Source organism: Molothrus ater, chromosome 16 (genome assembly GCF_012460135.2).
Source record: "Molothrus ater isolate BHLD 08-10-18 breed brown headed cowbird chromosome 16, BPBGC_Mater_1.1, whole genome shotgun sequence".
Classification (NCBI taxonomy): Eukaryota; Metazoa; Chordata; class Aves; order Passeriformes; family Icteridae; genus Molothrus; species Molothrus ater.
In genome coordinates this window covers 11103488-11116865 of record NC_050493.2, presented here as the reverse complement: position 1 = coordinate 11116865, position 13378 = coordinate 11103488, and the positions used below count along the sequence as shown (strand labels likewise).

Genomic DNA, 13378 nt, shown 5'->3' with positions numbered 1-13378 from the left:
TCACGTGTTTACACATTTGGATAAGTAAGGCTCCCATGGCTCATGTTCAGATCTTGAGTAAGCTTCACTTCAAGCAATCACATACTACTCTTGGAATTGACCTGAGTTTTGTTCCTCAAATGTGGCATAAAGTATCTAAATTTTTATTCATCTTAATTATTAGTTGAAATACAGATTTACACAAACACTGCTGGGGTATGTATGAACTGAAAGACAACAAACAGATAAACATACTGAGGGAACCACTTGAGGCATGGGCTCTCACTGCACTCAGTTCATTGTAACTGCAGGATGCTCAAAGGTCTTTTAGAATTAGTTGGAATGTTTTCTTAATCCAGCAAGAGAGGTCACTGACCAATAAAGCTGAATGGTTTTATCCCGAGTTGAAAAGCCTGAAGACAGATGCTGAGGTTACACACACCCTTCTGCAGTGGCAATGCCACAGTCCCACCTCCAACGTGCCCCAGAGCCAGCTCAGCTCCTGCTCAGCTGCAGGGACTGGAGAGCTCCTGGCTCTGAGTCCTGATCTCAGCACAGGGGACACAGCAGCCATGGCTCATCAACAACGAGATCCATTCTTGTGAAACTTTCTAATTACTTTCCCATTAATCTGTGCTATTATCAAAATCAAGAGGGTTTCCCCAGCAGAGCTCTGCTGATAAGCAAAGGAGCTGCACAGCTTTCCCTCCTTCAGAGGAAGCCACAAGAATCCTTTCCAGTCAGGATCACATCCTTCCCACACCACCCTCTCTCCTGCTTTGGGTAATACACTCCAGGGCACAGCATTAGGTCAAAGCATAAGCCTGATGAACAAAGTAAGTTGAAAAAACAAGACAAATCTGCTGAGGATAAGGAAATACTTTAAAATCAACATGGAACTGAAGCAGTATATTTGAAGGAAAAAAACAATTATAAAATTCTGTGGTTAAGCTTTCAGAACTAACTACTTTTAAAGAAATAAGTCAGTTTTTAGTTCTGGCAGATTTATGGTTGATTTTACTGTTGCTTATTTTTAAATCCTCAGCCATAAGGACACTTTTAGGAAGAAGAAGGAAAAAAAAAAGAAAAAACCAAACACTTAAGCTTATGGTTACCTTTGTGGAATGACAGAAATACTACAAAGTGTTATATTCGTTTTCAAGGGGACTGGTTTTTTGATGCAGAGTGCAAGAAGTATTTGTAGCAGTCAGACTGAAATAGAGGAGGTGAAAGCCACACAGGAAGAATGAGAAGGAGAGGAAAGCAGATGAAAACTGAAACACCACCACTCTAATTGCTATTAGCAGGGAGGGTTTGCATGTGCCTTGTGACCCACTATTTCACTCCTACCATATACAGACACATTCGAGTTATCTCTGTGTTCAACTTCTAATAGTTTCTCCTGTCCTCTAGAATTAGGTTCACCCCTTGATATTATTAAGCAACTAACACTAACCAGGTGAAAAATTCTTTAGAAGAGGTCAGTTCCTTGCTATTGCCAAGGGAGAAGGAAATCTAACTAATCCTTAGCTTGATTTAATGAACAATAAAAGGTTCACACAAACTCTGCTTATGCAAATTTCCTTTTACAACAAGTACACCTGACACTGTCTTAGGACCTGAACCATGTATCCCCACACAGCAGCATGTGAGTGTCCAGTCAGCTCCATCTGAAGCTGAATTAAGAAGCAAATTAATCATTTATCTAACTGGAAAAATTAAGATATGGTCTGAAGGAAAACTTGTGCCTAAAAAATTGTTACCTGATTGCAGTTACCAGAAATATCTGGTGATAAGTAACTGAGACACATTTCACAAAGAGCAAAGAGGCAGCAAAGAGGCAGCTGCATCAAGGGAACTGTCTGGATTTGTGAGCAGGAAGGGAGAATCCAAGTTCTGCCCCAACTCCAAATGAAGTGATCTCTGGTCTTGAAAAAACCAATGAAGCAGAAATCACCTGTACCTGGCCCTGTACCAGGATTCAGAATTCCACCTTGACTAAGATAATATGCATTTTTAGATGGGAGGGGAAGGAAAGAAATAATAAAAAATAAATGTTCACTCCCCAAACATTTCTTAATCTCTTCATTCTTTTCCAGCAGAGACTGTCAAGACTAAAAAATGCAACAGGTTACAGTCCAAACCAGCATACTGCTGAAGAGCACAGCCATACAGGGGGCTGAGGCAGCCTGGTAGGACTGAATTTATAATGGTCCCTTATCCCAGCTGATGGGCAAAACAGCAATGAAAGGAAACAAAGATGCCAGGCACAGGGGGGGGCACCTTTAGACCCCAATCCCTGCACACTGGAACACAACATTGCTGGTAAACCAGCCTCTGTCACTGCCACAACCATGTCCAGCACGGTGGGAGAACAGCAGAACATGGGCAAGTTCAAAGCACCTCCCCAAAAGTCCTCCTCCTCCTCCTCCTCGCTGAGGGATGAGGGCTCAGCTGCACACAGCAGCAGCAAGAGGGGGTGGCACAGCTGCCCCAGTGCCTGGACAGGGTGGCTTCCTCCCACAACAATGGGTTGGCTATATATTGAGAAGTCTGTTTCTCTACTTAAAAATGTAATTTCTCCCTTCTTAAATGTTATATATTAAAATAAATAATATAATTTATTACCTTATCTACTAAAGAGAGATGTAACATCTGTACATTTTTAATTCACTGTCTAGGCATTTTATGAAACCAATTTACACCACTAATGTCTGATCTATTTATCAGAAAGAAAATTAACCTCCTAAGCTGTATTTGGAGTTTAAAACCCTCACCAAGTTTTAATGTACTCTCACATTTAATCAAAATCTCCAAAGTTCTGCTGAACAATATCAGGAATATCAGAAAACTCACTGAAATGCACAAGGAGGAAAATCTCTGTTGTGGGAATACACAACCATTCCTTGTTTTAAACGTGGCAGAAATTAATCCAATTGTTGTATTAGAGTAACATCACAATTAGAACCCTAAACCAGAACTGTCCTTAGACCTTTACCAAAACACACATGCACAGCTGGAGATGCCATATTCTTAAAAACATCCTTACATTGAACCTGTGAAATCATCAGATGATCAAGATTAGAGCTCAGTGAACACCAATGATACTCCTACACACCCTTTGCTATTTACACTAGGAAAAGGGAAATTATGAAAAGTGACCTTAATAATTTTCACAGATTTCTGCATTTAAATCATGTTCTACTGGAATGCATTAAATCACTTAACACACAACATATAAAGCTCCAGGTTCTGTTTCCCAGCAATTTTATGTTTCATATCAAAGAGATGTGAGTATATTAAAAAAACTCATCACCTCTCCTCAGCTCAAAATACTGCAGTACTGCTAAAAAAAAATTCTATTTTGAACTTTGTCCTCATACAACATCCCAGCTCACTATCCACATCATCTTCCTCTGGCTTGCAGTATGCTTTGGAGTGCCAGCTGAGGGGCTGGTTCTGCTGCAGAGGACCTGGAAGGACTGTCTAGACCCACACAGCAGCACATATGCAAGAACAGGCTGAGGGAACAGTGTTTTTCCTTCCCCAAGTTAAGTAGGATGCTCCTGGCACACCTTCTCTGAGTGGCATCGCTCTGGAGCTCACTTTACAGCTGCAGTCAGGGAGAACTCAGGTTTGCAGACAGTGAACATCCTGTTCTCCTAAGACATTTGATGCTACAGAGCATGATGGTTTTGTTTAAATCCTCACTATTATATGGGTCAGGAATGACTTATTTTGGTCATGTTTCAAACAGCTGCCAAACAGCAGCTAAAAACACTAACTGAGCTATGCTGTATTGATTACAGCATGGAATTTAAATTTTCTCAAAATTTATCACTTAATCTCCATATTTTTAATAGATTTTGCCTAACAAATATGGCCATGCTGTTACACTGGGCAATCAAATGGTGATATTCTAGATTATATCAAGTCCAATATAAAACAGTTTTCAAATGTATTTTTTAGTTCTGAAGAAAATACCCAAGACTCTTAGACACTACAGTAACAGTGTCTTCCCCAAACTGGAAATAGTTAGCACAGTATTTTCAAAATCCATCTACTAATTTCCAGAAGCCTAATTATTTCTAGTGGAGAAAATCTCAGCCTTCTAGAGAATCTAGGCAAATCAAAGTCAGAATAGGACACTATTTCCAAGCTGACCATTCTTCATTTTGCCAGAAAGTCACGTAAACCCTATTCAATGTTTCTAAACTTATAGAAATAGTTTTACTACAATCAGCAAGGCAAGATGAAAAATAAATGGATTAGCAGAAATGTTAAAATGTTGCAGTTTAAGCCTGCAACAGTATGCACAGATTGTGCTACAGCCATTGCCACTGATTAGGTGCACTTTCACTCATTTTGCTACTATATGAAATTAAAATGCTATAACCACTGCAGCAATTAGAATGACCAATGGAAATGTTTCAGAAAACAACACTATATATTTAATAACTTGACAAATAAGATAGCCCATCTCCAGCCCCCCTTCTATTTGTCAGAACACTTTTTAAGAACTGTTAATCTTGTTGCTGGTAATGTCAAATCAGTATGCAGCAGATTTTGAATATATTAATACACATATGTATTTCAGGGGGAAAAGCATACTTGCTATGGATTACTAATAACTTGTATTGGAAGCCACCCAGTATTTTACTCCCTCACAATCAACAGCCCTGAGCCCTACAGCCCCAAGATACAAAGTCAAACTAAAGCAACTGATCTGAGCCACCTCAAAGCACAAACTAAAGCAAACAATGCCCTATTTTAAATTTATTATCATTCAAGAAGAATTGGATGCTTCACAAGCTTTAAACCAGTTCATTTTCACCCTTACCCCAAATATCAGATGATGTCATGCAAGATGTACTGGCTAAACTGGTTTAACTGCTACAAGCTGGATGCACTGTTTAGATTTTCTTGTGATAAATTACTTTGCAGCAATGAAACTGATTCAGTTAGTTTTAAACAACTATCTTCACCTGCTTTTTTAAAGTAGCTTGGGCTGTTATTGCTCCTCCTCACACAACTTGACAGCTTGCTACTTTACTTTGTTTAACTCCCTAGGAACAACAGGGAGCAGTTTTCACCACTTCTGAATTCAGTCCACAGCATGAACAACTGGAGTGCTGTAAGGAAGTCTGAGATACACAGCTCATCCTGAGGAGTGTGGGATCTGCACTTCCCTCTGGAGCTTGCACACATTTTCCACTATTCCACTATTTCCACTTCTTCCCAGAGAATTTACTAAATCTGACAACTTACTGAGAATCCACAGTGGAGATTTATGGAGGATGCACAGAAGGAACTCCAGACGTAGCCTGCACTCTCCAGAAGCCACCAAGGCTGTTCTCCTGGTTGGCATGAAGTGGCTACTTGAGAATGATCAATGCACATCTTCTCCTAAGGCCAAGCAAGCTGTTTCCAGAGCTACCAAACATGATCATTATTGCAAGTAAGAGGCCAGGCCTGGTTCTCTGCTCTAGGTATAACCCCAGAATTAACCTAATTTTGCTCGTTGTCCACTGCATCAGCATTTTTATACTTCCTTGCTTGACCATCATCTCTTTCATGGAAAATGCTGGAGAGGGGAAGGGGCAGGAAGAACACATAAACAAGCAGATACCTACAGCTGTATAATGAAATTAGTCTGCATTTTCTCCTCTCAAATACACAGCCTCATTTTATTACCACCTGGCTAAAGGCAACATAGAAGACAGCAAAGGAACACAGGGAAAAAGAGGGATACAGGTCTTCAGGAGGAAGGCATAGAAGCAAGCAGAAAAGAAGTGAACACTGGATTATGTATGCAAATGACATTAAATTGCCAGGAATTGAGAATACTAACGAGGACAAAATATGAGAGGGAAGCAAGCATTCAGAAGTCAGGCAAAAATAAGTTAAGTATTTGAGACCAGTATTCCACAGTGGGACTGAAATCTAGCAAATTCTGTCAGTAATGAGCAAAACAGGAATGAACAAGGAGCACAAACTTTCAGCTGCATGGAAACAGCAAAATAGTGTGATTTTAAACTTTTCACATACACACAGACATGTTGGGTTTTTCCCGGGTTTTTTTTTTGTACAAATGCTGCATTATTTCATCTGCAATTCAAGTCTCAATTTTAAATTGCCCAAACTAAGGGGAAACTCAAAAGATGGCATTGCCTGAGAGGCTGCAGAGCTGACACAAGGACAGAACACAACAATGCAACCTGAACAACCAGTCACTGTATGTTCCCTGCCTGTGACACTGTGTAGCTAAGCCTGCACTGGCTACTTTAGGAAAGAAACTTCCCTAATGAGAAACACACGTACCTATGGAACTATGGGCAGAGGCTGAACCTACAAAAAACCAGATTCAAATTATAAACAAGGCAAACTTACAGTTATTAAGCTGCAAATGACTTTTCATGAAAGAACTCTATGCAACATGTAACTGTAGATTTGTATTAAGCAGAGTTCTTTGAAGCTCAGGCATTTGTGAAAAGATGTTACAGAGGAAGCATATATAAAGTATCAGACTTGGATTCAATTACACTTTATAGAGCAACTCACTAGCAACGCTACAGCACTAATTCTTCGCACGATAAAGCAAACTACACACCCTACTTACAGTACAGAAAAAACTATTATTTATTTCTTCCACTAAATTTATTTAGCATACAAAAAAACTTCAGAATTTCCACAGGATAATTTACTAATCACCACCCCAAACTGTTAATTTATCTAATACCCAGGCACCAACGGCTCATCTGCACACTCCCACTCTGTTTCGGCCCAAAGGCAGCCAAGGCAGCCAGAATCACATGCTCTTGTGCAGCAGAAAATAAATGAGTGGTGCACACAGAATGCAGGAGCAGTGACAGAATTTGGCCAGGTAACTGTCACCACCTGTGCCACCTCAAGCTTCCCGTCTTGTTCCTTCCTGCCCCAATGCCCCCACCACATTCACACAGCACTAAATGGGACTGCAAGGTGAACCCAATTAACAACCTGAACTACATCTTAACCCCCCACTTTCTGTTTGTAATAGTCCCAGGGAGGTGCAGTAGCCCAGCAGCTGCTGTGTCACCTGAGGGGACAGCCAGAAGCAGCAAACACTGTGGCCTGTCCAAGTGTCCCCTCAGCTTTGGCAGTAGCTGCCTTCAGCTAGAGGGGCACAACCCCTACTGAGCTCTGAAATTTAAAGTTTCCCTGTCCACATATGACTAGTGCCAAGGCCCAGTAAGGCTAAAGCTGATTACTGACACCCACGGTAACAGGACTAAATGCACAGGGGGGTGACAGGTGACACACGGCACTGCAGGCAGCTGAGGCTGCATCCATGCCCTGGTGCTGCTGAGCGTGTACCTGGCCCTTACCGTGGCTGGCACTGCTACTTTCCTCCCTCATGCAGAGATTAAGGTTCCTTTCTAAAGCAAATGTCCTCATCCCTTGGGAAGTCCAAAAGCCCTGTCCAGTAGTACTTTCACTTACACAGAGTGTCCATAAGGTCATCAAGGAAAAGTAAATTAGTCATAAGGGAAAGGAGAGAGGAAAAAAATAGGGACATGAGAGCAAACACTCAAAATACCATATCTGATTCAACCCTGAAGAGTTTAATTCCACACTTCAATTACTACATCTAAAATTGTTATTTCACTCTTTAAAAATTGTTCATCTAGTGTAGCTGTACACAGACTGAGCAAACCTTCAAGTAATTTCAAATCAAGATGTGCAATTTTCCACTGTGCATTCTTCACATGCCTCCTAAATCTAATGTGATCACTCACTGAAGAATGGCATCCAATACTGCTCTGTGCATGTTAAAATTAAGCTAACTACATGTTATTAAGCATTTTCCTCACTGCTTGAAAACATCTCTAAAGAAAACACTAACACCCATATATTAAGATGACAAATATTGTTTTACACATTAAATTAATGTATACCCATGATGTCAACTTTTATTAAAAGTTAGCAATAAGCTGATCTCTGCATTCCAGTAAAATTAACATGTTTCTCTAAGAAAAATCAAGTATGGGAAAAAACCTCCACAGGCTAAACTTTTCTGGCTTTGTTTTTATATAAATGGACAGTTCTGTAAAGTCTCAAAAATTACCAAGTTTGTCATATCAGTTGGAATCAGCCCTGTGTGTTCTAATAGATTACAAATAGATTTCTGAGACAATGATGTATTCTTAGTGTCACTATGTTGACATGTGCAGAGACTCTTTCCTCCGATGGAAGTGGTCCTCAGCATGATTTTCACAACCATCAGTGATTTCTGCATGTATTTTGGACTCCTGTATTCCCAGTGGCAGAGGGGGCGCAATCCAGAGAAGTTCAGAACATCCTTAAACTGCATAAAATGTCCAGCATGTCACAGTGAGTCCAGATTGGCAGAGCATCCAGCCCACAAAATTCAAAATAAACACACTAAATACAGTCAATATTCTAAAGGACTTAAAAAGGACACTGAGAAAATAGAGATTACTAATGACTGTCAAACAATCTGCTGGAAACTGTAACCCACAAGACACTAATACTTGTATGCATACAAATAAGAGGTATATTTTCAATCAACTCCTTTTACTTATTTGTCTCATTGTATAGAAACATCACTCTGGAGATTTTACTAAAACAGAACCTAAGAGTAACTTAGATAGTAAATAAGTTCTAGCCATTATTGTATGAAATAGACATCTATGTTTTAAAAAGTCAGGCTTTATGTAATGACCTTCTAAAATTGACATGCAATCTCACAGTCACTGTGACAAACTTCCACTGAAGCACCTTCACTCCTCCCAATTTCAGTGGTTATTATTTACCAGAAAGGTACATGTGCCAAGTCGATTGTCCCGTTTTCAAGCAAAATATCCTGTGCTAGTGGGTATTTATGTCAGGCTGAATGAGAATTGTCATCTTCGCAGCCAGGCGTTCTAAACGATATTTAGGTACTTGGTGATTTTGACCTCCAAGTCAATCGGTACGAGTAGCTAGCTCACTGTGGCCGTCCTTCCTTTGGGAACGAAACCCCGCCGTACGTTTGCCCAAAATAATTTTACAGCGTTGAATTCAGATGGAAGGTGTTGTTCAGAGGAGGGGAGGGCGTGCAAAAACAACACCACAACGCAAAAAAGAGAAAGAAAAAAAATAAAAAAAAGGCCCCGCTAAAGGCACCACTGGAGACTACACCGGACGGGGGTAGGGAACATGCAAACGTAGTGCCTCCTTTATGGAACCAGCGCAACTGCATGACGGTGCAGGATGCGGGCCGCGGGCTGTGCAGGCGCTACACATGGCCAGCGCTGCCCGCCGACCCGCGCAGGCCCGGCCGGCAGCGGGTTCTGTAAATAACCCTCGGAGGAGGGTTAATTAAAAATGGCGAGCAGCGTAGCTGCCTGCATACAATGAGCGGCCGGGCAGGGCAGGGCTGCAGCCCCCAGCCCGCCCCGCCGGGGAGCCCCGCGACAGCCGCGTCCCCTTCGCCCGCCCCAGGCAAAACCCTGCCCCGGAATCACGGCAACTACTTTGCCCGGACCCCCGTGCCCCCCCCGGCTCGCCCCACGCCCGGCGGGAGGCTCCGAGGGTCCGGGGCCGCGGGGCTCCTTTTGTAGCGGCGCTTCCCCCGCGCCCTCCCCCTCCCGCGGTGCGAATTCCTGCGGAGCCCCCCGGGCCGTCTCCCCCTGGCCCCGCACCGCAACTTTCCCCGGCGTCCCCCCGCAGCCCCGCCGAGCAGCGCTCCCCGCGCCCCGGCGCCAGCAGGAGCGGCCCGGGCAGAGCGTGTTTACCGCGGAGAGCGGCCCAGGATCCCCGAGGGGACGCGGCGGTGGGGGAGCCCCGGGAGCGGGGCAGAGGAGCGAGGGGGAAACTCTCCGCGGAGTTGAGGGCGCGGGCCCTGGCCGGCTTTACCTTCCATCTCCATGTCCTCGGGCTCGCTCAGCTGCTGCTCCCCGGGCTTCTGGTGCTGCTGCTGCTGCTGATGGTGGTTCATGTCGGGCTGGGGCTGGGGCTCGGCGGCGGCGGGCTGGGCCTTTCCCGCGGGGGGCTGCGGGCCTGTGTCGGGAGGGGAAGGGGCGGAGGAGCGGCGGGGCCTCGGCAGCGGCCGGGACTGAGCGCCCGGCTCGAGGGGCTGCGGCGGGGCTCCGGCGAGTAGGGAGCGGGGCGCCGGCGGAGGCAGCGAGACGCGCACGTATTTACTCGCTATTCGCCCAATCTCGGCGGCGGCACCCGGTCGGGGAAAAGGGGCTGGGAGGAGGGTCCGGCCGGGGGCGGCGGCTTCCCCGGGGGCCGGAGGGGAGGGGACCGGGAGGGGGGACGGGAGACCCGGAGTCAGGGCCCGGCGGCGCCCGGCGCTTCCCCTTCCCCCGGCGAGGTGTCCGCGGCGCTGCGAAGTCGGGGAGGCGCCGCGGGGCCCCTGCCGTGCCCTCCCGCCCCCCCCGGCGCCCCGGCACCGCCGCTGGCCGACGCCCGGCTCGCCGCTCCCGGCCCGCGGGCCGCCCCCGTCGCCCGAGCCCCGGCGCGCTGCTGCCGCTCCGCCGCCGCCAGCGCTCTGTGCCTCAAAATGGCGGCTGCGGTAACGCCGTGAAATGTCACATCCGCATGAGGGGGAACAGCCCGCAGCCGGGGAGGGAGGGAGCGAGCGAGAGAGGGAGGGGAAAGCGCCGCGGCCGCCGCCGCCGCCCCAGGAGGCCGGAGGGGCGGGGACAGGGGCCGGGCGCCGCTGCCGCCGCGGCCTCCCCGCAGGGCCGCCGCCGCCACCTGCGCGGGGAGCGCTGCGGCCGCCGCTCTGCGCTGCCCGCCGGGCCCTTCGCGGCCGCTGCGCCCGGGCTGAGACCCCGCTGCTCGCCCCGGCTCTGGCTGGCGGGGGTCGCGCCCCGTGCTCGCCGGGCGGGGAGCGGAGGGAGCCCCGCACCGGCCGCGCACCGACACCGGCCGGCTCGCGCGGACCGCGGGGTTCCGGCGGGGCCCGTGGGCTCGGTTGCCTCTTGCGCCCGGGCCCGTGGGTGTGTGGCTGTGCGGGGCTCATGGCGGACCCTGCCCCGCCCGGGGCTGCAGCCGGAGCCGGGCTGGCCGGGCCGGGGGCTCTGGCCAGGGTGGGCCCGTCCCGTCCCCCGCGGGCACTCAGTGCTTGTGCGGCATGGGCCGGCGGGTAAAGGACGGGTTTGTGGCATGTGTGGGAAGGGAAAAATCTGCTGTAAACAAGACTGTTCCTCGCCTGTATGCCGCTGTTTTATCATGGGCCTTGTCCGGAGGATGTAGTGGCTCCCAGGGAAGAGACCTGTCTGTTTTCCCAGGATGGATGGAGAAAGCAGGGGTGCGGGTGGATCAATAATATCTGCTCGGTCCAGGCTGCGGTTAGAGCAATGAAGGAAGCAGCTTCATTTCAGGATGAAAGTGCAGAGTTCCATTAAACAGTCCAGTGTTTACTTCAGGCTCCTGGGAAACAGGCAACAGGATAGGCTCCAAAGGGAAGGACTCAGAACATGCACAACTGGGACTCCTGAAGGGACTGAAAATGTTCCTAAGCAGACAGTGCTGGTCTGCCTGCAAGTAGATAAATGAATTTTTTAAAATTACTTGGTTTTTTTTAGTTTATAAAATGAGCGAAGCAAAACCATTCTGAGGGGAACATTCAACATGTCTGGCTTCTCAGCAGCACAGGAGTCTAGAGGGGTGGGCAGGGGAGGAAATTAATTTCCAACTGTAGTGTGTGAAACCCTGCCTTAAGAAGTAAATTCTAGGTCTAGAAATGGAAAAATAAGCAAAGATGAGGATAGTAGTGGGAGGATCAGGTTTTACAAGCACTTCATTTGATAGTTTGCTTCTCAAAAAGTATATTCTGACTTTCCCTGTTCCTCTGAATTTTCAAAAGCTTTTTAAAGGAAAGTGAATTACAGATCTGGAAGTTATTTGTTGGTATTGATCCAGGCAAAAAACATGACAAATCTGCCAAATCTGGGTTTACAGTGTCTCAGCAAAAGAGGGAGATTAGGACAGATGTTCAGACAGAGATTGATGCACGTATCTTTAGTCTCATGTCCTAAACTTTGAATTCCCCACTGCCAGGCTTTCCCTATAATTACCTCTCAGAAGAATTACTCTTTCCTAATTACTTCCATTCCAACCTCCTAAATCATACACAGGTTTAAACTCATCCCTCCATCCTCCCTTCCAAGTGATCCCCAATACAGGATGAACAAGTATGTCACAACAGGAAGGTGGCTACAGGTTATTATCTGATTTTTCAGCCACGGACACTGGGCTTGTGGGCAAGAATGAGTCCCTAAAATTAACTGTAGGCTGATGTTAACATGAGCCTTAAAAACATACTTCTCTGAGCTTCTGTTCATTCTAAGGTAGATAATTTTCCAAAATTGTTGAAATAATGTTCCAAAAATCCTCCTGTTTTAGGGGAGTAAAAATTGTGCAAAATTCATCTGTACAAATCCTTTACTGTGGAAAAGCATAAAATGTAGTATTGAAGAGAGAGGCAGGAATTTTCCTGCCATTAACTGTGTGTGAGAGCAATGCATCATCAGTTTGTGAAGGCAAAATATCAAAATCCAGCACTTGACTCTGTATTCCTAATTTAAGTCAACTTTATCTTTTGAGAGTCCAGCTACAATAAGGTCTAAAGTACCTTAAGATGTTTTGAAAAGATATATGAAAATGTGTCATTTATATTGTGCAAAAATAGCAAAATTCTATTAAGAATTGATTCAAGTATTTATATTTAAGAGGGAATAAGTTTTGAGCATATAGTAATGTTAAATGCATTTATGAAATAATTAAAAAGTCATTTTATACCTCATCAGCCAGTGATTGTAGCAGTGTGATTTGATTGTTTCTAAGCAGGAAATAGAAATCTTATTAACTGTTGAGCCTAAGGTGAAGTCCAGATCTCAACATATGCTAGCACTTTATCCTAAATACATGAATAATATGTCTGCTGAATGTTCCTGGCCCTTTAGCACTCCCTCCTGAAATTTTCTGCTCTCCAGCACAGGACACAAAGGCTCTGTCCTTTGAAGGAAAGGATGGTCACCTTCGTACAACCACCTGACTATGTCACTGCTGCCAGCACTTCACACTGCCTCCATTCCAGCACTGATTCCAAATCACTTACTCATCCAGCTGATCCAGAAATTCCTCCTGTTTTCTTACAAATCTGTTTCTGCACTGCACACCACATCCTCCAGTGACTCCTGTCCACTCTAGTTCTGATGGCAAATTCCTTGTGCAGGAAAGTTGGGCAAATCTCTGACATGGGTTAGTGATACTTAAAAAAACTAAATACTATTAGCAGGAATATTGTGATTAGAGTCTAGGTATCCATTCCTTTCATTCTTGTCCTTGATTTTGCACTCCTTCCTTTCATTTCTTACACCCATAACAGAATCTTCTCTAA

The 13378-nt window shown here is 45.6% G+C and overlaps 1 protein-coding gene across 1 annotated transcript in view; it reads right to left on the bottom strand.

Annotated features, from left to right (window-relative positions):
* Positions 1-10379, bottom strand: part of USP7 (ubiquitin specific peptidase 7) — a 69966-nt gene extending 59587 nt beyond the window's left edge. The window contains exon 1 of the mRNA XM_036392357.2: positions 9880-10379. Coding sequence (XP_036248250.1) covers positions 9880-9961 — 82 coding nt within the window. The 5' untranslated portion in view covers positions 9962-10379. The remainder of the gene's footprint in view (positions 1-9879) is intronic.
* Between the last annotated feature and the right edge of the window lie 2999 nt (positions 10380-13378).